Here is a 23,795-nt window from a genome sequence, read left to right as displayed (position 1 = left end):
ATTATTTCAAATAAGACAAACTGCTCTCGTTAAACCTGGTATACACAGCAGGACAGATGTGAATATTCAATAAAAGACGTAACATTGCAGGTTAAACACTCCCCAAAGTAGAAGAAGTTTTCTGGTGTTCATATTTAATTTCAGTCATGTTGCGCAGACATATAGAAACTTTTCCTACACAGTATTTCAGTATGAATATGCTAATATATCCCTTTCATGTAATTTGATTAGTGGACCAGGATTACATCCAGCCCTTCCTCATTTACTATTACTAAGAAGAAAAACAATTAGACTATACATGTTAGCTATCAAGGATACAACGCACCCATGCACATGCACACCAATAGATAAAACACACACACACATATGCACATACACACACACACACAAGTCTCATTTAATCCTTTATGATGCGCCTGGAATTTGTAATGATTTTAATTAGGAAAGGTGTGGTAGGAGTCTACTCTGTGGCAATGCTGACACTCCAGGGTGCCTGGAGCCAATTAAAAAATATGTGCTGATCAAACAGCCTGCCCTCACTATGCACGACTATTCCCGGAGCCTCTGCTGCTGCAGAGGGACGGACAAGCTCAGGGCCTCTTGCTCCCACCGAACAGGCTGCAGAGGAGCCAGCAGAGCAACACCCGACACTCTCCACCCCGAGATCCAGTTCAAGGCTCAGCTACTCCCATTAGCTGCCTATTATGGTGGGCGACCAACGGCCAACCAGCGAGTGGAAGCCCCATGAGAAATCCCTCAATTCACAATCAAACGTCTGTGAGAAAACGTCACACATTCATTTGATCCCCACAGTGATCCTTTATTTTTCCACAAGGGAACTGGCTTAGCCCAATTTCCCCTCACACTCTGAGTGAGAACGTCATATTAAATTAGAATTATGTGACAATTTAGAGCGACAATTAAACCTGGTATTAATTACACTGTTCCTTTTGTTTCGAGCAATCCCTGCGATGTTGCCAGACCCAGGAGGGCCCAAAATAGATAAATTTAAATGAATCCAAAAAGCTACTTATATTTTCCAAATGTTAATATTCTTGAGGAATCCTTAATCTCTGTCACATCCTTTACCTCCCCCCCCCACCCAACCCCCCTCCCTCTGTGAAGTCCCTCCTCCCTCTATCATTAGGCATTTCTGTCTCTGGTGATTAATGATACTAATGAGCATGTGCAGCCATTCACTCTGCCACACATTATTCTATCCTCTGGCCTAGGCCATGTGTCATGTCCTCCTGAGAACGGAGAACATGGCTCCCTGGTCATATTCAGACAAACAATAATATCAACTTATTTCTTTTGCAATATCTTTGTCAGAGGGGCAAGTGATGCATGTGCACACACGTACTGTACAAGCATTTGCAGAAACATGCTTACCTTTGGTTTGAAGAACTGCAAAAATATTGAACCTTTAAAAACATCATAATGAAAAAGACAGAAGGTAGATGCATTGGAAGCACAGACTAATAATCAGACAACACTTTAATGTACATGTAGACTACATTTAAAGTCAGCCCTATGCTTGTTGGCAAATATCCTGGATATCTAGTGGTTTAATCAAATATGACAACCTCCTGCTACAGTTGACCTGCTGAAAGACACTGAATATATCTCTCTTTGTTGATGTTTTTTTTTTTCCTCTCACCCTTCGCCTGTCTCCTTGTGTGGGTCTATTTGGAAATCAATTTTCAAACTATCTTTAAAAAAAGGTTCTGAAAAGCCATTTATGTGTAAATGTTTGACAAAATCTGTTGTGCACAACCCCAGCTCTTCCGCCTCAAGGGTTATTCTGAAGATTTCAGAGCACACATTGTCTGTGTCTGCTGCTGTTTCCCCCCCCCCCCTCCCCCCTCCTACTTAGACGTTGTTTCAATTTTTAAGGTTTTATCTTTGGCAGATGTTGCAGGCTTGTCAGGTGGGCAGCAAGAGTGATAACTGCATATTTGAAGATCCACAAAAAGGCCCCCATATCTTGGGAGTCGTATCTGCCTTGACTCTGAAATACGGCTCATCACTTTTATGTCGGAACTACAATTGGCCATTGGGATGTGAAATTAATATGACAGAAGGGCCATTTGCTATGGGGCGGGGGCACAATGGCAACCACAAAAAAAACTGGCTTAGGCCTTGCAGAGGACATTTTTAATTGGAGACTTCATGCAAAAAGCATATTATACATGTCATATAAACTGATTTGTTGGTATGATGGCTGAGCCGGACTTATGGCGGCACGCAAAGAGATGGAGGGAGAGATAGAGAGAGATAGAGGTGCTTTGATGAGAAAGAAAAGTAGTGCATGTTGGCAGGCAGCTGGATACTGTAGTGATTACTTTACAATCAATGCAACACATCAGATAACTGTGAAGGAATGCTCTGATTATTCAAAAGTTCCTTGTTATCTGAAGCCATGGCATTTTAACATGCTCTAACTTCAATTGTTGTTGTTTTTGTTGCTACTGTATAGAAGCGTCAACATACTGTATAAGGCTTTTAACTAGCTTTTTAACTAAGCCACACATTCTCAGTTAAGGCTACAGCCTGCTGTGCTGCAACGCCTGAATCACTGAAACCCTATTGATCATTCATCAGTAACTGGTCTCCCAGTCTCAGCACCTTCTCAATTCAGCAGCAGTTAACAGAGGGGTGGATAATTGGTGGCTGCTGCTAATGTTAGCTCAGACTTGTTTAACTGTAAGGTTTTATACTTAGATGTTCACATGAGTGAGTGTAAGATTCCTTGGAGTAGTCACGGTACTAAAGTTTGGTGGCAAAGCTGAGTTTTAGCATTTTTTTTCTGTGAGAGTAAAACCAAGCCGATTTATAGCCTACTGCCTCGATATCATCCCAACAGCTGTATGAACATTTCATCTATTTTGTAGAGCTGCAGCAAAAAGTCAATTAAACGATTAGCCTATCAGCAGAAAATAAATCGCCAACTGTTTTTATAATCATTTTATCATTTTGAGTCATTTTTAAAGAAAAAAGCTTCTTAAATATGAATACTTTCTGTTTTCTTTAGTCTTCTATGATATATTTGGGTTATGGACTGTTGATCAAGACAAAACAAGACATTTGAGGGTGGACCTTAAGCTTTGGGAGACAGTGATTGACATTTTTTACCAGTTTCTGACTTTTCATAGACCAAACCACTGATTGAGAAAATAATCAACAAATGAATCAATAATGAAAATAATCCTTAGTTGCAGCCGTACTATTTGGCAATAACTATTAAGGGTTATTTTCTTCATATCAAATTATTTGATATATTTGATATTTGAAAGAAGCCTCCTTCTTAACTGGGACTCATACAACAATTTTCACTATGCCCACTTCCTCATTGTGAAATTACAAGATATCTATCGTTTCTGATTCCATCTGCATGCTGAGGATTTTAGAAGTTGCAGTCAACTTGAAGCAGGCTCTGCAGCATAACACAGTCTGTCTTATATTTCTATGTAAGCATGACAAATTTCTAGTCTTCATTTGCACCATTTCACTGCCAAGAGAGATCCGGTGGTATTATCCCTCTATCAAACTGGCAGGAGAAATCAGAATATCCTAATAAGTCAGCCCTAACAAGCATTTAGGGTGTTGTGAGAGGAAGAGGATAAAGCGTGAGTTGTGTGAAATGAATATAGGGGCTCTGTGAATGAAAAGAGGAAGCTGACCTGACTTTGCCATGGACAGACCAGGACCTGGGAGATACCAAGCCTGTGTCTGGGACCCTGATCTGATCTACATGATCACTGCCCACTTCAGCCATGTGATGCTTATGCAATGCTCGTCCAACCTGCAGCTGGGGGAGAAATCCATCACACCACAAACCCCCTTTTCTTCTCTCAAAGAAGAGCTTTTAGTGACAACAGCCGTCTTGGTCACATGACCATGAGAGCATCATGCAAACCCCCCCCCCTCCTCAACAGTGTCCCCCCAGCACCCCTCGCTGCAGATGTTGGGTAACAACATGGATGATGAGTTGAATAATGGAGGCACAATGTTTTTCTTGTGTTGTTAAGCCTTCGACAGCTGTGTTAGACATCCACGATCATAAGACTTGGTCAAGGAACATAACGACTTAATGTGTGATAACAGTTCGAGACAAAGATCAATAGGGCTGTTTGAATGTAGTCAACTAAAGCTGTTTATGAATTTATCTTATGTTTCTATTTAAGTGCACTGGAGGGTTGTTTTTTTTAATGTCACACCAAAGAAATGCTGGTGCACATCCTCATACAGACCAACCATACATAGTCCAAGTGGTTTAAATTGGAACAATAAGACAATGTGAATAAAGAGTTGGTGCAGCAGTATAATTCATGAACTGCAGTAATTAAGCATTGTAGTGCATTCATGGACACAATCATTGCTCACTTTTTAAAACTTTTTGCCCATTGGCAATATCATCAAACTCTACCAAAGCCTCCAAGTGGTGATGAATTCAGAAAATGTTACCATATCCATTGTGGGCCCATAGGGCTTAAGGAGAAACCGTCCTGGACTCTCGTGATCCCCTGCGAGGTAATGAAGAGGTTAAAATATGACGTCAGGCTTCCTGGGTTGGTGAACTTAAAGGTAAAGAAGGGCAAATGTGTCAGAGGATGTCAGAGTCAAGAGGATTGTAGGCTACTACAGTATGGTGCAAATGATCGGATCCTCCATTAAATAGACACGTCCATCAGGCAAAATCGCTGTGAAAAAACTGAATTTGAATTGTGGTAATATTTAAATTTAGAAAATGGTCTTTACATTGTATTTATTGTCTGGGGGTTCAGTACATACATGTTTATCCTATCGGCTGTGATGCATTTCACAGTTCTGCGCAGTGTCTGTGTTTTTTTATGGGCACTCATGCTTCCAATTATCTTTTGTTTTCAGTCTGAGCAGACAGAGGAAGTATGATATGAATTAACAACCTGGTTTAAAACAGGCTGTCTTTGGCCTGCTGCTAAAAATGAAATATGTTTGAGCTGCCTTTAGCGAGAGTTGCATCTCAGTGAGAATGAACTAAAAATAAAATTTTATTAGTGTGGTAAGATCGGGGTTTTTATGCTGTAAGTGAACACAGATCTGTGTAGGGTGCAGTTTTAAATACAGTGCCAGCCTTCAGTAGGCCCCTGGTTATGCCATATGCCACTACAATTCATGCAGTTCTTACACAGCACCCCCACCACACACACACACACACACACACACACACACACACACACATACTTACCTCAACCCATCTCCCAGACCTTGATTATGCTAATCCACCCATGACAAACATAAAACATATTTTATGTTACGTATACACAAAATGTGAGCTGTTAAATTTGCTTCCAAAATGTTATAATATGCAATATCTGTCTGTATTTCAGTACAGCTTAATTAATATACAGAATGATATTCAATTAAATCATGTGTGCATGCACGAACATGTCCCAACACATGCACACACACACACACACACATACACACACACACACACACACAAACACACAGGTCAAAGGCTATCTATTGTTAACACACTCCAAATGATTTGGGACTGTAGTTTGCTTGATCAAACTAAATGCATAAAACCAAACCCAAGTCATGCATTCACTCACTTTGAATATTTTTTCAAAAATAATTTTTTAAAAAACAGCATTTAAGTAGCTAAATTATGAAGAAAATCTATTTTAAACGACCCATACAACTTGAATCTAGAGGTAATGTAAAGTGTGTTTGTTTGAAACCTGCCCTTTAAAACAATCACAAACATTTTCAGAACATGAAATCCGATATCATTGTCAAATGTTCCACATGATCAGCCATGCTTTTAGTGATCCTGACTATTTTATGTGTGGAAATAAACGCATATAGACACTGAGTTTGTCTATCTTTTATGTCCATGGGCCCTTTCACCGCCTGTAGATGTGGGTGGGAGGCACAGGCTGTCAATCATCAACGCTTCATTGATCACGGACAATCCTCGTCGTAAAACTGGTCTTTTTCTTAAGGAATCACTCACTCTGCATTAATTATCACTCAGCCTCACTTGTGTGTGTGTGTGTGCGTGTGAGTTAGTGAGTGTGTTCGTGTGTGTGTGTGTGTGTGTGTGTGTGTGTGCGTGTGTGTGCACCTAACCACCTCTTTGACTATTTCACATCGCATGAACTCACTTGAGAAGAGCCTGTGATGAGATGAACTGAATTCCAACACCTTCTGCTAAAATACAAGTTAGTATTCAACCAAAGCAGCCGACCTTTTGTGAAATCTCACACTGCAGGGCACTGCTCAGTGAGTAGTGTCAGCTGTGGTAAATGGCATTAAGGTCAGTGAGTGGGGGAAAAAAAAAAAAAAAAAAAACCCCACGAAATTCAACTCGATATAAATCTGTAAAACTGAAAGATAATTTCAGAAATATTTTGTATTTCATGTTATTGCTGTAGGGCTACGTTTAGTGAATCGAGGCTTTTAGGCTGCAAATCTTTTGAATTGACAAATAACAGAGAGCCAGTTTCATTTGCTCAAAAATAAACAAACTTACAAACAAAATTATAAATAAAGAAAATTTGTATTTTTGTCAGGTCGTCTAAAATGCTTAAAAAATCCTGTCTGGGCCAGGTGTCTCTCTCACACTCACACACACACACACTCACACACACACTAAGACACACACACACACAGATGTGGTAATAATTTAACATAAATCTTTTTTTTTTCTTGTCATAAATATTAATAGCCTACTTGTACATTTTATTTTCCTGTGATCTGGCAGGTAAAGGAGGTATTTACCCAAGAAATGTGTGCAGAGAAAATAAAGGAAAAAAAATAAAATGAAACGTTGTGTATAGAAAAAATAACCAAAAGAAAATAAAGACAATTATCTTTATTACTCTTATATAGTTGATATAAAATTTAAAAATGTATTATATATAAAAAGGGGGCTGCTATTTATTCACCCACATAACAGGTTGCAATGAGGGGGCCTCTCAAAAGTATTTTCTAGATAAACTGCTCATAAATAGGCTGCATGCATACATGTAGGACTGATCGTAAAAAAAAAAAAAAAAAATCCAAATATTCTGGCTGAAGCGTAGTTATGACGCTCTCTACATTGTTTTCATTCATCCATCGGCTACCTCGCCTGTGCTCCATGCAAACATTTAACACCCTGATCTGAATTTACCGACTAAAACCAGACCACAACTATTACAAACATGCGCTACCATCCGATTCACTCACACAGTCAAATTTTACTTCAAACAAATTACACTGGTTTTTATTTTTACCGCACTAACCCACTACGACAAACCTCATGCAGCCACACTTTAAAATGGTGAAAGACTCCATGCAGATTTTCTCCATTAAAAGCGGACTTCGGCGGGGCGCGATCCACAAGCAGAGCTCTTTTTCCCCCTCCCTCACGTGCAGCCTATAACCTGAATTGTTTCGAGGCTCGTTTCCACTTGTTTTCCTAACTTTTCATAATGATTAGGCATCGCCGGTCCACATTTATCCGAAAACTAACCTCGATTATTTTAAATATCCAACATATAATTTCCCCCCTCTCTGCAGTATTCCCTTTGATTCACGCTTGACTCATATGGCTTCAGGGCCAATAGGGGTCCGCCTTTGGGGCGCCTTGAAACCGCCTCTTCTTATCCCCTTTCATCATCTAACCCGGGACGCCTGGAAACCGCAGGGCCAGTTATTGCCTTTTTTTTTTTTTTTTTTTTTTTCAGACAGCCCAATGCGGACTGGCCAACAGCCAATCAGAGTCTTGTTTACACTCTGTGACTGACAATGCTCTGGCACCGTGCCAGCCAATCAAAACCTCACACACGGAGAGGGGGGGGGTGAGGGGGGTGGGGGGGGATTCATTTGTAAACATTTAGCATAATGTAATAACCTTAGTCCATAATAATAACATGAGAGGAATATTGGAATTACTGTCTTGTCTGCATGATTTTAGAGTTTGAAGAAATTGGTCTCTACTGGCGCGTAAGAAGGAAAAATATATATATATAGACACAAGAAAAGTGTTTGAAGTGTTTAAATGCACTGAATTAATAGCAAGAAAAAAAAAGTTTTCAGTGACAGCTGAGATATAAATAGGCCTATTCATCTGTGTCAGAGACAGGCATATTTCTGTTTAATTTGACTGTAATATATTTGGAAAACGTGTGTTTTTCAAAGATCATTTCATATTTTCACTCGTATTGTTATTTTTTAATTATTTTTTTTTATATTCTTGTAATATTTGTGACTGTCCAGGTAAATATCATGTAGATGAGATGTAAACATTTTTACCTACTTTTTTTTTAGGGTGATATCAATCTTTTTTTTTTCTTTTTGTTTAATATCAAACTGTAATGTACGTTTAAAATGCTGTTTTCTTGAAAGCACAATTGCACTTCTAAAAAAAAATGTTTGTTTGTTTTTTTTTAAAACTTTTGTTTGGTTTTACATTATTTATATCACTGACCACCACATCAGTGACCACTGCCTAGATGTTATAAACATTGTTGTTTAATCTACTGTGCATTTGTGATCTGCCTTCAGGCTTAAAGCTCCTGTAAATGTCATGAAGGCTGAGATGTAAACACTGTTTACCCTCTTAAAGCCTAATATATTTGGAGCATTATTCAAGTATTGTAAGTTTACTTTGGTTGTCATTAAAACATACATAAATTCAACTGCAGTTCTGACAATTTATTCTACTTTAGTTTGCTTTTCCATTATTTAGGCCACATAACTATCACCGCTGCCTAAAAGCTGGGCTATGAATGCATTTTAAGCTGTGCTCAGACTCCACTGAGCTCTATTCTAAGTGATTAAACTACCCAGTGCTTTAAATCTGGCGCTTTTCTCTCTGTTTAGCATTGCCAGTCACCACACCATTGGCCTGTACCGCCGACCAATCAGAACCTCTCGTATCTCCAGGCGGGCGGCACGAGCTCATTAACATGCAGCTATCCCACCAATGAGAGGGCGTGTTTACCCTGCCCGAGACGCGAGGTACGCAGTTGCACCGGGAGAGAAACCGCTGCTTGGAGATCCGAGCCGCGATCCAGCCAGGCCGGAAGCCCCAGTCCCACTGCTTCCATAGACTGAACCAGCAGGCTACTACACAGCCTCAGATGGAAATACTGATTTCACTCTAGCCACATGGTTTATTTCATATTTCGATTTTAAATGGGCGTCGCACTTGGCCTTGCACCTTCACTCCCAGTGTTTTGTGATTTTATAATTTATTGTTATGCAAGGATTTAACATGCCAGTAAGTAGTAATTTTATATACTTGATTTTTTTTTTAATGGAATAAAATATTTTAGGCCTGTTTCCTCATTGTAAAATGACAGAGGCTGTATTTAGTCCAAAATGCTATAGCTTATGTGACATGCTGTGCATTATACACAGTACATTGCTATAATTTCCAAAATAACAAAACAGGATGTATGGGGTGTATCCTACAGGGAACAAATAGATGAATTAATGTAATAAGCTGGGAAAAAGTTACCTTAAATTATTATTATCATTATCATTATTATTATTATTGTTATTGCTTTTAATATTATTCTCAACACATTAACGTTATAAGCATTTTGTGATAAAATATTTAGGTTAAATAATACTTGACAACCGATTTGCTGATGTTTTTTTGTTTTTTAAATATCCTATATTTTTAGTAAAGCACCAGACTACGTATTTTTTTCTTTTTAATTGGCCAAGATTTAAGAGCCTTTAATAAATTGTATAAATCAATTTCTTTGTAATCCAGTCGGTTTGGTGTGGAATATGAGTCTGCTGCTATTAAACTGCATGCCGAGAATTTGCATAGAGAGGAAGGGAGACATGTTTCCTCTGGACCCGGCCGAGGTGCACTCCCTGCCGGCCAGCTTTGTTACGGAGGGCCGCCTGTCTCGCGGCACGATCCGACCTATACAACATAATTTGATTTATTATCTGCGTTTCTGCCTTCGATTGGCTTCTGTAAATGCAATTGACAGCAGCTTAATGAATTGCATTAAGGGCGTCGATCATTTTTGACGTTTTTTTTTTTTTTTTTTTTTAAAAAGATTGTAGCGTTTATTTGATGAGAGAATTCGCACATTTAACGCTGAAATGAAAGATGGATATTCACGCTACTGCAACCAAATTCATATGAATGTATATTTTGAGCATTTTAAAAGCAGTAGTCTCTTACCTGCCTCGCAAATGTGAAATAATTTTATTCTAAGGTTGTTAGTTATAAAGTGGGCTGAATGCAACAGCATGGCGAGGTAATGGCTGACTGCAAAGCACTTTCTCAGTATGGAGACAAAGACAGTCCTCCTGACGGGCGGCCATTCACCTTCGATCTCTATACAGTCCACAAACTGAAGACTCAGCTATCATGTATGCTACAGCAGGGCTTCTTATACGTTTTTTTTTCCTTTACGTTAAGGGCCCACATGCATGCATACACATTAGCTCACAAAGCTCCAGTTGATAAGATTTTTGTCCCAGGCAGGTACCTCTGCATGGAAGGATTTTATTGTTGTTGATGTAGCACTGGATTGTAAGCACGGCTGTAACTGGCTACATGGGGAGATAATGGTGCTGAGAGTGAAATAGCCTATACGATAAGGATGTGCCTGCTCATTCTTATATATTGTACAATTTTGATATTTTTTTGTGATTTCATTTATGGTGAAATTATGTTTTTATCTAGCTGGGGACCCCCTGCAACCCCTTTGAGAAACCCTGTAGGGGACCCTAAATTGAGAACGTATAATATAAAACAAATCAGCCTACTGCTGAGAAAATGTAGGATTTATTCAATAATTTACTAATTTGGAGTTATGAAATGAAGCTGTTTTCTATTAGCCTTCACTGAGGCACCAACATGGGCTGTCACGTTTAGCTGATTGTAGTAAAGACAAAATATTTTCACAGTGAAATTACATTTTATTTTAATTGATGCAAATTGTTTTATTCCATCCCCATTTCAACTAAATAATGCTATTTTTGTGGCATGGCAGAGGATATGGCTTATAATGTATTTACTGCTTCATTTGATTACCTGACCTGAAATAGGTCAAGGCAGATGAAGACAGTGAGAGTGCAGTTATTCACATGCACACACACACACACACACACACACATACACGGGTGCGCGCACGCACACACGCACGCACACACACACACACACGCACACACACTCACACACACACACAGAGAGAGAGAGAGAGAGAGAGAGAGAGAGAGAGAGGGAGAGAGAGACAGAGAGAGAGAGAGAGAGAGAGAGAGAGTCCATCTTTTTTCAGCAGCTGATGCATCTCTGTTATGGAGCGATATTATAATCTTATTTTAAAGATTAAGCCTCCTGTTTTATATCGGAAACTTTATGATCTGACATTACAGTTTCTTTGCCTGATTGTGCTCAAATTGGTCGATGCAATGATGCCTTTTTTTTTCTTCAATTGCCAGTTTGATTATCAGCTGGGCTTTTTTTGTGTGTGTGGTTTGTGTATGATGCAAAATGTAATCCATCAAGTATATATAGTTATAGCTAAAAAAGATCAATGTAGAGCAAAATGTGAAAATAGTCTGAGGAGTAATGAGAGCTGGATGGAGGTGACAGAGGCAGGGGAAGGAAAAAAAAAAACGAGACAATAGGACGAGCAGGAGGAGAAGGCAGGCAGTGTTCACCTTGAGATGTACTGAGTAGGCTTCCATCATTTTAACCCACCCAAACAGAACAACACACGTTCTCCTCGGAGTATGATTTTTTAGATTGTTGCCGCAATCACGATTTCATGTCTTTAAAAAAAAAGAGAGAGAGAGAGAGAAAGAGAGAGAGAGAATATGCTTACCATGCTTTAGAGAAAGAGTGACAGTTGGCAACTGCTGACGTGGTAGTCGGATTAATTGTTTTTTTTTTTTACAAGATATAAATATAAAACACCATATTAGAGCCCAAAATGTGTCTCTCTGCTCGTTATGTGCGTGTCTGTGGAATATGAAGTGCTCTCCTCCATATGATGCATATTAGGCCTGTATCCCAGGCTGATCAATAGAGCTGAGTCTGAGCCCGGCTCAGTGGGCATTTGGACGCCTCGCTGGCCGTTTGTATCCGCGGTGACTTATTTTGTACCATCAGTTTTTTTTTTAGCTCGAAAAGGGGTTTTTCAGCTATATGCAAAAGCAACCTTGATATGACAGATATGGCATTACAGCAAAAAATCAGTGGAGCAGTCTAATGATTTGTTTTCTCTTATATTTCTGTTGGACTAGAGTGTAATGTCAGTAGCCTGTTTTGCATCGTGTAATTCTTAACCGGGCTCTACATTTTTTCTTGATAATAGAAATATATGTATGATAAAAAAAATTACCTCGATGTTTCTCCTTTGACAGAAAAGATGATCGGGGGCTACGTTTTTGGCTGGAGAAGCCTGCGATCGAGTGAATGCAACACATAGATCTGAAGGAAAGGACTATTATATGGGTTGCATTTGATTTTCCTGACCTGCCCCAATCCGGATTTCGGATTACTCAACATTCTTCGGAATGGAAGGACGGGATTTCGCTGCTCCGGCGCACCTCCTATCAGAGCGGGGCGCCCTGGTGCACCGAGCCGCCTCTCGGATCGCTCCCTCGGGCCACAGCTCTGTGCAGCATGCCGGTCACTTCCCGCCGGGGAAATACTACCCCTCGCACATACCAATGGCTCCCCATTCAGGTTAGTCAAACAATCTACTGAGATGGGGGGTGTGGGGGGTGGGGTTGTCACACAAGCATGTAGCTACTGAAATGTGTTCCCATATCATCAACAATTATCTGTCTCCACACTGGGCTGTTGTTTGAAATGCTCCTCTCAAACCGCTGCGCTATAAAGTCTGTGCATTTATCAGCGTGAATAATGGGCTATGGCCTGCATGCGTGGTGTAGTACAAAGCTGATTATTTTTGTGCACAAAAGAGAAGAATAGACAGGGCTTTATGTTTTAAATAAATGTTCGCTCAGGTGTGCTGTTGACAGAGTTTCGCTGTTCAAATATCAGCTAATAAATCAGGTGAAATTTGATTTACACCAAACCCACGATTAGGAATTATGATTAAGATGAATAAACATTTATAGCTTAATCTCAAAGGTAATAAACGCATCTTAGTTTAACACGTGGCCATTTGATAAGTTAGGTAAATGCCATGATATATATATATTTTTTAAAAATGGCATAAAGATCTGTTTTAGTTTGCACGTATGAAGTTGGACAGAGCTCACTGGCACTGCTTTCCCGCTGGCTCTGGATCTGAATCTGAAATGAGAATTTGTCACTTCACGTCAAATTGATAAGTGTCACATTGATGCCATCACTTAACCATAACCCGTCAGCCATATACCCGGAGCCATAAGCGTGCAAAGCTGGGCGAGCAGGTTTTCCATGGGTTATTACAGTGCATGTATGGTGGGTGTATAGGAAGAAGAGCGATACTAGAAAATCCTCCTTCTATATTGGGCTTCAAAGTGTCGGGGTGCAAATGTGTTCACGGTGCATGCATCAAGTTTAACAAGCGACTTGGGTATCATGTGTACTCAAATGTGCACGTTTACAAACAGTTCCTATTTACAACTTGGAGGACAGAACAGAAGAAACTGTCGTAGCTTACAGTATATATATGTATTTTAAAATATAGGGGGTGGACAAAATAAAAGAAACACCTGTGCAGTCAAATGCAATCTGGTACAACATCCCTCCAAAAGTACAACAGCTTGGAGAAGCTTATAATCTTCTATTTTTGTTGAGACTGTGTTAGTTCACTTAACTCAATGATATTTTTTTTAGACCACTGGCTGGGTTATGTAGTTGTTGTATTGGATATAATTCTATATATATTCAGGTGTTCCTAATTTTGTGTTAAGAAAAATATAGAAAATATTATAGATTGTACTGTTGTTGTAATGGACTGGATCACAACATACTGCTGTTGTTGCCTGTTTTTGTATCCACATCTGTAAAACAAAAGATATTTAAATAACAGTGGCACGTTGATTGCATCTAACAATTACACTTCTGGAACAATTTCCTCTGAAAATATGTTAATGTGGCTTCTAAAAACCACATGTTTATGATGCAGCAGCTGTGGAATCTTGGGTCAAGTTATTCTATATAACTAATGATATCTGAATTCTGTGGGCTCAGTGTGGTTGAATACAGTATTGCAGTAACAATGTGCTTTTGTATTCTGAGTTACATTTTTTTTATTTTATTTATTTATGATTTCATTGAGATGTTTTGATAGCTTATTCAAATGATCTACTTTAGGCTGAATTTTGTGGTGATGAAATATAGTTTTCAAAATTATATTATTTCATAAAGATTCCGAATTCATTTGCAAAATGATGCAAAACATGAGGTATAATTAGTCATTCAGGAGAATTCATGGGCGCTGTTCACCATTCATCTCTCACCATTCATGTTTGCTTTTGGCAGTACTCTCTCTCTCTCTCTCTCTCTCTCTCTCTCTCTCTCTCACACACACACACACACACACACACACACACACACACACACACACATACACACACACAGTGCCTGCGTCCGTATGTTGTTTTTTTTTTTCCTTATAGATGTTTTGTTGAGAGCATGAAGGCTAATGCTGGCTAGAGGGTACAGGTGCTCCCCCCAGCCAGATTCGGTGTTTCTATTGTAGTATTGTGCTACACCAACATGAAGACCTACCCCCCCCCACCCCCACCCCCTCCCCGCCCCCAAATGTCATCACTGTTCAATGAGCAGCACAGGTGGTTTATTGTTCTTCCCAGTCTTGTCAGTAACACATGGGTGTGGACTGGCGAGAAGAACCTAATCTCCCTAAGATTTGGAAAATGAGTTAATTCTCCACATTTCAGGTGTTTGATTGAATTAACATGGGGAATAATTTCACATAATTTCACATAATTTCCAAATCCTCTCTGGCTCTGTTAGAATTATTTTGTTATTGCGCTCAGCTGATGTATAATCTTTGATTTATTAGTTGAATAATATTTGAAAATGTCAGGCGTGTCATAATACATGATGCATAATTCACAGTTATTCATAGCACATATTTTCAAAATGGCAATTCATCAAAATGGCACACAATGCAAATTTATTACCCCTGTGACGTAACACACATTTGTTTTACCTTTTGAAAGCAATCCATTTTAATCGATTATTTCCAAATTTCAAATAAGAAAAAACTCAATATATAATTTAAATGTGTTTATTTGAATTTTTGATCACACTAACAAGTTAATGTTATTTTTTTTCCCTTTTCTTTTCTTTTTTTTTCAATCAGATTCATTTAAACCCTAAATAAATACAGGTCAGTCACGCTATGTAAGAAACAATCAAATGCTCAGTAAGCTGTCTGACCAAACTGGTCCACAACTGTTGTTCGTCTTGACAGAGCAGGTCATTAGTGTCCCTTCTAGTGTCTCGTATGCTAGCAAGATTAGCACAAGCATGTTGTTTGCTGAGTGTGTTGGATCTCTTCAATGTCTCTGCACTTTCCCTCTGGGGACTAACTCGCACACTGGTTCACATGAATACTTTACAAAGAGCATGAATATTTCAGGGTTGATGTAAAAATGCATTCAGAGGCAGGTTTCTGATGTGGCTCCTTGAAAAGGCTCCTCTGACTTTGCAGAGGTATTTATTGTGAGCGCTCCCCCTCACCCTCGCTGCTGAAAATGAGTGATGGGCGGTTGCGACACCCTCCCTTGGCATTGTTCCTTGCTGAGTTACAAAATTTCACCATAATTTGAGAGGAAATTTCCTTTCTTTTGTTTACACAGACTGGTGAGTTTGGTTGCAATCAGCCATCAACAGACGCAAACTCACACTCCAACCTTCTTGCCCACTGAACCATGTTACTCAGTGCTAGTAGAGATTCTGTCAGTGTGCATTTGCCTCTGTCCATCTTCACCTACTACAAACCAGTCATTTGTAATGCATGTCAGGTGGTCGATTTATAGTTTGTACTAGCGCTGTGTTCTGGGAATGTGACATTGGAGTAACTTCTCTTTGTGTGTACTTGCTGATACATTGAGACACAGACCTGTAAACTCATCTAATGTGGTTTAATTCAGGCAGTTCATTTACAAGGTCTTTGAAATAGTAATTTTATCTTCTGCAGACTCCAGCACAGAGTTAGAAACAGTCTTCTCTTGGCTGTGAGGCCCAGGATTCAGATGTTGGATAGTGTCAAAGCAGGAGACACAGTGGAGCTGTCTTTACTGCTGGCATTTATGGCTAGAGGCTCATCTTTCAGCCATATTGTTCTGATCAGTGTGCTTTAGCTGAGGTGTGGCTGTGTGAAAGCAGCAGGGGGCTCAGAGGCTGTCCATGGCTGAGATCTGCTCTAAACACCCCATGTAATCAAAGGTCATATTTGTGTCATCTCGCTCACTCAACCTCCCCTTCCTTTTACATCTCCTCTGTCTCCCTTTCCATAAGCTGTCCTCTCTCTCCTCCCCTCCATTTCTCAGTCTCCTTTCTTTCCAGCAGGAAGACCCTTGTGTCTGGGAAGCGGTGGTCTTCCTGCCACTTCTGTTTTAGCCACCCTCCCCTGCCCCAGGCCATTGTTGCAGACCCCAGCTTTGTGTGTATTTTACGGCTGCTGTTAAAGATAAAAAACAGTCCCTTCCACCCCCTTTATTGTTTTCTGGTAGGATGTCCCTGTCATTCCCTTGGTTTTTATGTCCTAGCTGGATATCCGAGCAGCTTCCCCCTTCAAAGGTTAGCTGTGCTGTCTGCCTTCTCCCATTTTTTTTCCCAAAGGGGAATAAATAACTTTACTGAGACTTTTATTGAACGTCTCATTGCTGGAATATCCCATGGGTCTGTAGTTGTTGGGAAGACGCTTCAAAGACAAACACAGGTGTTTGGTGGAGTTAGCAAAGGCCTGGTTAAAGCCAGGGCCTTTAAAAGAATATACTCAGTGAGTGGGTGAGGGTTGTTTGTGGGAAGGGAGGCTTCTTCTTCTTGGCCTTGTAGTTCTTATGTTGTGAGTACTCACAGTTCGTACCATGTTCCCCATTGCCTTTTACCAACCCCCCCCCCATCCTTGTTGACCCCAGACAAGAGTGGTGGCTGGAGTGTGTTGCATGCTCAGCATAATTATTTAGCAGTGCAGCACCACTGAAAGCCTGTGCCAATCCTCTCTCTCTCTAAACAATTTTGATATTTGGTGATAGAAATTTAATAGGTGAGCCTTACCTGAGTGAAAAGAAAACTGACATCTTGAATAACCTATCTTAAATATTACATTAAAAAGCTATTTGTATCCGGTAGCCGCTGTGATGGAAGTGCAGTGACAGGACGTGGGTCTTAGGCCAAGTTCCATTTGGCTCTGGCGTTGTGCGCTCCCTCCCTCGTTCACTCCAGTTCTGCAAAACAGAGTGAGAACCATGGCCTGTTGTCGGGCTCGTTTGTGGATTGTTGTGAGATGACACGGTTCAGACGCAATGTCACAGGAGTCCCCCTGAATAGTAGAGGTGTTGCTTGGCATCCTACACCTGGCTGAAATAGCACCTTGCCTGGTGCTGCCGCCATCTGTCACCTTCCCCTGACCCTCCCACTGGAGACCCAAATGACTTGCAAGGGCAGTCGTCTTTAAAAAGGGTAAATCCCTTGCATATTTGCAAAAACATTTGGTTACAGGGTAACATGCAGTGATCATGTTTCGAGTTAATTCAGGCCTCCGTATCGTTAAAACTCTGGCAAGTCCCTGTCACTTTTGGATCATCAAACCAGGTGTCCGAAAAGGTGTCATCAAAAATAAGTAAGAGCATCTGGAATTCCTTACACTCAGGTAACTGAAGTGACAGATAAATAATTTAGTCAGTTCCTTTTCTTTGCATTTCTTTTACTAAAGTTTGAGTCATCAGAAAATGTATCCACAGAAAGTGAAGGCTTAGGCTGAGTGGAAAAAAAAAAGGGGGTCTGGCTTTACGAGAGGATTTTGGCTAGCGAGTGGCCATGCCGCCTCAGAGACGGGCTCTTCAAACAGACCGCCACCCACACTACACCGTGTGGCATGGTGCCACAGAGCCCTCGCCTCGAGCATGGGGCGTGTACACAGGACAAACACAAAGGAGACCCACGGGTGAGAGCGACGGGCAGGGTAATACCTTCCTGTATCGGATTTCAGGGCATTGGATTTCAAAACCTTCCCGTCTATTTTTACACTCAACATAAGGAAGTGAGAAGATGCATTAAGAACCCAACGAGGCTATGAAAGTCTTTTGTTCACTTCCCATGACGAACACACACCAAAACTAAATAAAAAGAAAGAAAAAAGAACGTGGACTGAAAATATATTGTTGCGAGATTGAATAGACTGATACATTTGCCCAAAGTCAACCACTGCTGTTTTGTTTGTGATTTAGATCTCTCTGTGTTTTGCTCTTTTTCCCTTTCTTTCTGTCTCCCTCCAACCCCCCCCCCCCCCTCCTCCCTTGACTTCCCTCTCCCAGTATCAGGCTGCTTCTCATCAGGAAGCCCCAGGCCCACCTCAGCGCATGGCCGTATTGCATGTGACAGCTGTTAGACATTATTAACGGCTCAAGCAGAAAATCCAGATTACTTGTTTTTTAATTTCAATTTTATTATTGTAATCGTTCAGTGAAAAGAACAAAAAAAGGGCCGTTGCCCTATTGTTGTTAGCAGATTTGTGGTCAGTGGCAATAATGCACGTAAGTGTGTGAGAGGGTGTGTGGTTATGTTTGGGTGGGTGGGTGGGTTTTGTGTGTGTGTGTGTGCTGGGCTGTGTTCTCCAGACACCCCCCACTGGAGCCGAGACACCCTGTGGTTGGCTGTGAGGCCTAGACAGGTGCATTGTTAACCCTCTAACGTCTGAGTCTGTCCCTGCTGGATCTGCTGCTAGTGCTCCTGGCAAGATTTTATGCTTGTGATGTAGCGGTCCCACTTTTTGCTGCATGCACAGCAACCAAAATTGCTACACTAATGGTGTGCACATAAGAGAAGTTTGGAAAAATCACATTTTTTAGATGTAAGAGGACAGTTTAGTGTGCAGGGTGTCTGCTCAGTTCTGTTATATTTCACAAAGAACAGGCTAAAGTTTCTGTTTAAACATGCTGTTAATGTACAAGATTCATTTTAGAAGGGAAACAAGTATGTAAACTCAGTATTTGTTCCTGTGCAGTGATTCCAAACAGGAACAGAAATCTGTTTATTGTTATTTTCTGTGTTCTGAGCTCCTCTATTTCGATTGGAAAACTATGATACATGAATGTAGATGGTATGTGGTGAGGGGTAGGATTGAGAGCAGATAAACTCAAATAATGGGCGACGATTCGGTGACTGTCAGTGGAACAGCGGGCGGCGGTGACACATGGTACCAAACAATGAGGTGCACTGCTAAATATATGCAGAGATTTGCCATAAAATATACATGCAGTATGCCTCTCAAGGATGTGTCAGCCCTTTTGTGAGAAAACAAAGATTAGCATCAGGAATTCCATTTTAATAAGTCTCTTGGGAGCATCCAACCAGCTGCCTAGTCCTCAATCCAAAGGGGACTTGTTGCTCTCTCTCTCTCTCTTTCTCATTTTTCTTCCTCTCTCTTGCTCTCTCTCTCTCCCTTGCATGGATTTCCTGTGCTCCTTCTGACATTGATTAGAACAAAAATCCCACTCTCTCCCTCCCCTTCTGCTTATTTTTGTCAAATCACTTGTTTTACACCACAAATTCTTTCATGTCTACATGTTCTGTCTTTGATGATCCATGTCCGTACCCTGCCCGCTCCTCCCTGCAGTCTCCCCCACCTCCTGCCTTTTCCCTTCCCTTCCCTATGTTTATTTGGCTAAGTCCCTCTCTGCCCTCCAACTCGTTCTGCAGTTTTTTTCTTTTTTCGTCCCCTCTGCCTGGTGTGACCACTAGGCTACACTGCCTCCTCTCTCTGATACAGTATGTGTCCTGAGGATCTGGGGCAAATGACTGGCTCCTCAGCAACAGATGTGTGTTTGTCTGCCGGTGCTGCATGCATTAGCTCTCTCTGCTTGCCGCGCATGGCCATTGACCTACCCTCTGGTGAATGTGGGGGAGGGGGCTGAGTGAGTTTGTGCGTTTGGACGAAAGAGACAGACAGAGAGAATGAGAGGAGAGCGACAGCAAGACTAGATGCACACTGTCACATGCCGTCATACACTTACTGGTGCATTGCAAGCAAATGCATACAAAGACACACACACACACACACACATACACACTGTCACATGTCATACACACTCACACATCTTGCTTCCCAGGAGGCCGTAGGGCCAGTGGGACAGAGCAAGCTTGAGAGTCTGGTTCGTCTGTTTACATCTAATTATAGAAACAGGACTATTTCTGCAACCACTGCTTCAGCTTTTTTATATTAGGGAGAGAGAGAGAGAGAGAGAGACAGAGAGGGAGAGGGAGGGAGAGAGAGAGAGTGAGAGAGAGAGAGAAGAGCAAGGGGAAAAAAAACAAAGCTTTGACAGCCTTTTCTCACAATGGTGAGCAGTTATCTCATCCCCTCAGCGCTGCTACAGTCTGCAGGCTCTCAGTACAGTACAACAGGAGACAGAGGGGGTGGGGGAGAGTGTCTTGTATCGTAAGCCCTCTCATGTAACATGTGCAAATTTACGAGAAGCGAGCAACGGTGAACAAGGCGATGTATTTTCCCCCATTAGCCTCGCCGATACATTCGGTTGACAATCACCTCGATAAAAAGAGAATAATTTCTTCACCTCTGCCCTGCGGGCTCTCGTTCTGACCCGGCGGAAAGTGCTGTCCATCACACTAGTCAAAACAAAAGGAAGAAAGAGTTGATGTTGGGGATTAACATTGTATAAAATGTATCTAGTATTAAAGAGACAGGGGCAGTACAGTAGATAATCCTCCAGCTTGGTGGCTGATATCCAGCTGAGTGGCTGTTGTTAGCCAGGGGGGCCTGGATGGGGGAAGCTGTCAGGGAGACTCTGTGGGCTGCCTGTTGGCCCGCCTGGTGATGCCAGGTGAGAGCCAGATGAGGGCAGGGTTGGGCCCGTGGGTCTCGGCCAGACAGGTTGCAGCCTCTTGTAGGTGCTTTCATAAAGAGCCCCTTAGGCAAAATGAACAGCCCAGTGGATGCAACCTGAGCCAGGTGTGCCCCATCCCCCACACAAATACATAAACCACTACATAATGGAAATGTGTGCTTGCATACTCCCCGCCGCTACCATCCACTCCACCCCCTTTATTCGCAGACATGGCAGGTAAATTAATTGGCCGTGAGTATGTAACGTATATGCCGAGATAAAGGTGCGCTGTCTGGCCGAGGCGTAGCGTAACGGCCGTAATGATGGTTCTATTGTGTTGATGTTGAGGGGGGTAGTTAGCGGCACAGCCAGCAGGGCCATTGCTGGAGGGCTGGATAGCCTCTGATTAATTGTGGGGAATGCTTTGAAGTGACACCTAAGTGCAGCAGCTCACAGGCTAATAGCAATACCATCAGTACAGGGAATGCTCCTTCTTCCTCAGTCTTCATTAGCTAACATTTCCCCAGCACTTTCTCGCCACCCTCCCCTCACACGCCTGCCTCATCTACAGAGAGCCTTTAGGAGCTCGCAGGTTTTTATTTTTGCAATTGTTTCATGATCTCGCTGTCATTTCTCTCTGTCATGTTTGGTAAAATGGGAGATTTTTTTTTTTCTTGAAGGCACCCGGAAAGGGAAGGCAGAGAGGCCTGTATTCATAGAGCTCCAGCGCACAGGTGAATTGTGGCACAGTCTAAAGATTCATGGGATTGATGTGGCACAAGTGGGACATGGTTGGGGACTATTCCCAGGATCCATTTTGATCTCCCATACTGACAGACAAGCTACAGCTGTGGGTGTGTCTGTGTGAGTGTGTATGTGTGTGTGTGTGCATGTGTGTTTGGGAAGCCAAAGCAGGGAGGCAGGGTTGGGTCTGTCAGCTGTTGGAGTAAAGTAAACTATTAGTGGTGGGAGAAGGCAGTGTTTCCAGTGAAGAATTAGAACCACTTCTAATTGCAGTGAGGTTGGGCTATGATTACATGCTGGCTAATGCACTGACAGACCTCTCACTTGGCTGGCTCTCAGAACGCTGCTGAAATGGATGAATGCCTTTTGGTTATACAGCATAATGGGAGGGTGTGTGGACACACGTGTGTGTGTGTGTGTGTGTTTGCTAAGTGTGGGTGGCTGCCTGTGTGTATCTGTGATTAAACTTGCTTTTAAGAATGGTTCTCTCTGTTTTTTGCATGTTTTTGCTTGTATACGTGTGCGGGATTTGTGTGTGTGTGTGTGTGTTTTCTGTGTGATAACTGAGCTCTGCTTGTTTCTTGAGTGCCTGTCATTATTTGTAGTGGAGGCAACTCTTCTTTCCAAATCAAAACTCAGCTGGCGCAACTGTCTCCGAACAGTATGGAAGAAGAAGTGTGTGTGTGTTTTTGAGTTTTTGTGTATGCATGTGTTATATTTGTGTATGTGTGTGTATGCCCACGGGAAAGAGCAATCAAAGGAACTGTGTGGTGGAGAGATCGTATAAAAGGAGTGAGAGAGGAAACAGAGTGGCAGGCAGCTGAGAGGGCATCATGTGGGGGTGGACGGGGGGCTGATGCAGGTGCCTAATTCTACCTCAGCCCTGGGCGTTTTATATTCCATCCATCTCACTCTTCTCCACTTCTGCACGGGACTGTTGGGGGATATAGTAAATCCATCTGCTTCAATCACAACGATGATTAGCTGATATATCTGTGACAGTAATCGGAATAACAACATGCGCAGATGGATTTATACAGCATTATACTGTAAGTCTTTTAAGAAGCTGTGTTTATTTTTCCCCTCGTAATTTTAATTACTCATTTTTTGCTTGTGGAACAGCTTGTTCTCAGGTGTGCAGGTGCCCCTGTTTTCGAGAAGCTGCGGTTTACTGTTTTGCTGGCAAGTGCTGTAAATCACATCGCATTCCCAGCATATGGATGACAGTTATGGGAGTGTATCTGCTGTTTCTTCATCAGCCCCTTAGGCCCGTGTTATCTCTCTTTTTTTTTTACAAGACAGAAGGAATACAGACATCATTGTGGTTTCTCCGGAGGTCGGGAGGTCAGAGATAACTTTCAACACAGTAACAGGAATTTTGTTGTGTGCATCTCTGCAGATTACTTCCTGGGTTAGTCATGGGTCACAGATAGGCAAGAGTGTTTCAAGAACTACCAAAGGGATTACATGAGAGTCCTATAGGAGGCATTTCCATGAGGGGGGGGGGGGGCTTTCGGAGGTCAGCAGTGGTTGCTAAGGTATCATAACTGGACTTGGTAGTGCACATGTGGGCTCATATGTGGTTGTTAGGAAACAAAACAGGACATGTGTTTGGATTATTTTGGTGATGTGGAAGGTCTGTACCTTTGTGACTAATGTGTGACAGAGCAATGAAGTATTAGGAGAAAAGTGGTCATCCTTACCAGACCAGAGTCGTCTGCACACATGGAAACTGGATGGATCAATACCACTGGCATGGTGGAGGTGGAGTAAACTATGCAGCTGTGGGGGAAGAGAAGACAGAATAGTTAGGTACACTTCTTGTCTAAAGAATTTTGTCATGAGATGGAGCATCATGTGATGGTGAAGCAGATGTCTGTTATTTTTGAGATGGAATTTTACTTATGCTGTGAAATCCGCATTGTACTAAAGCCATTTTTTTCTTAGTGTGTGTGTGTGTGTGTGTAAATGTGTATATCCCCATTTGACAGATCTTCTTTCAGAAAGTGGAGCTGCTTTGAGGATCAATACTGACACAC

At 41.6% G+C, this 23,795-nt stretch overlaps 1 protein-coding gene across 6 annotated transcripts in view; it reads left to right on the top strand.

The window, feature by feature from the left end:
• Positions 1–23,795, top strand: part of LOC121884855 (BAH and coiled-coil domain-containing protein 1) — an 83,443-nt gene that overhangs the window by 7,819 nt on the left and 51,829 nt on the right. For 4 of the 6 annotated variants that reach the window (XM_042393904.1, XM_042393905.1, XM_042393906.1 and 1 more), the window contains exons 1-2: positions 9,024–9,259; positions 12,379–12,703. In XM_042393904.1, coding sequence (XP_042249838.1) covers positions 12,532–12,703 — 172 coding nt within the window. In that variant the 5' untranslated portion in view covers positions 9,024–9,259; positions 12,379–12,531. Of the gene's footprint in view, positions 1–9,023; positions 9,260–11,319; positions 12,704–23,795 lie in introns of those variants that run through there. The other 2 variants (XM_042393903.1, XM_042393902.1) reach the window with 2 other exon arrangements.

This window comes from Thunnus maccoyii, chromosome 18 (genome assembly GCF_910596095.1).
Source record: "Thunnus maccoyii chromosome 18, fThuMac1.1, whole genome shotgun sequence".
Taxonomy (NCBI): domain Eukaryota; kingdom Metazoa; phylum Chordata; class Actinopteri; order Scombriformes; family Scombridae; genus Thunnus; species Thunnus maccoyii.
Note: the sequence above shows the minus strand (reverse complement) of the source record. Positions and strands in the feature narration are given on the sequence as shown.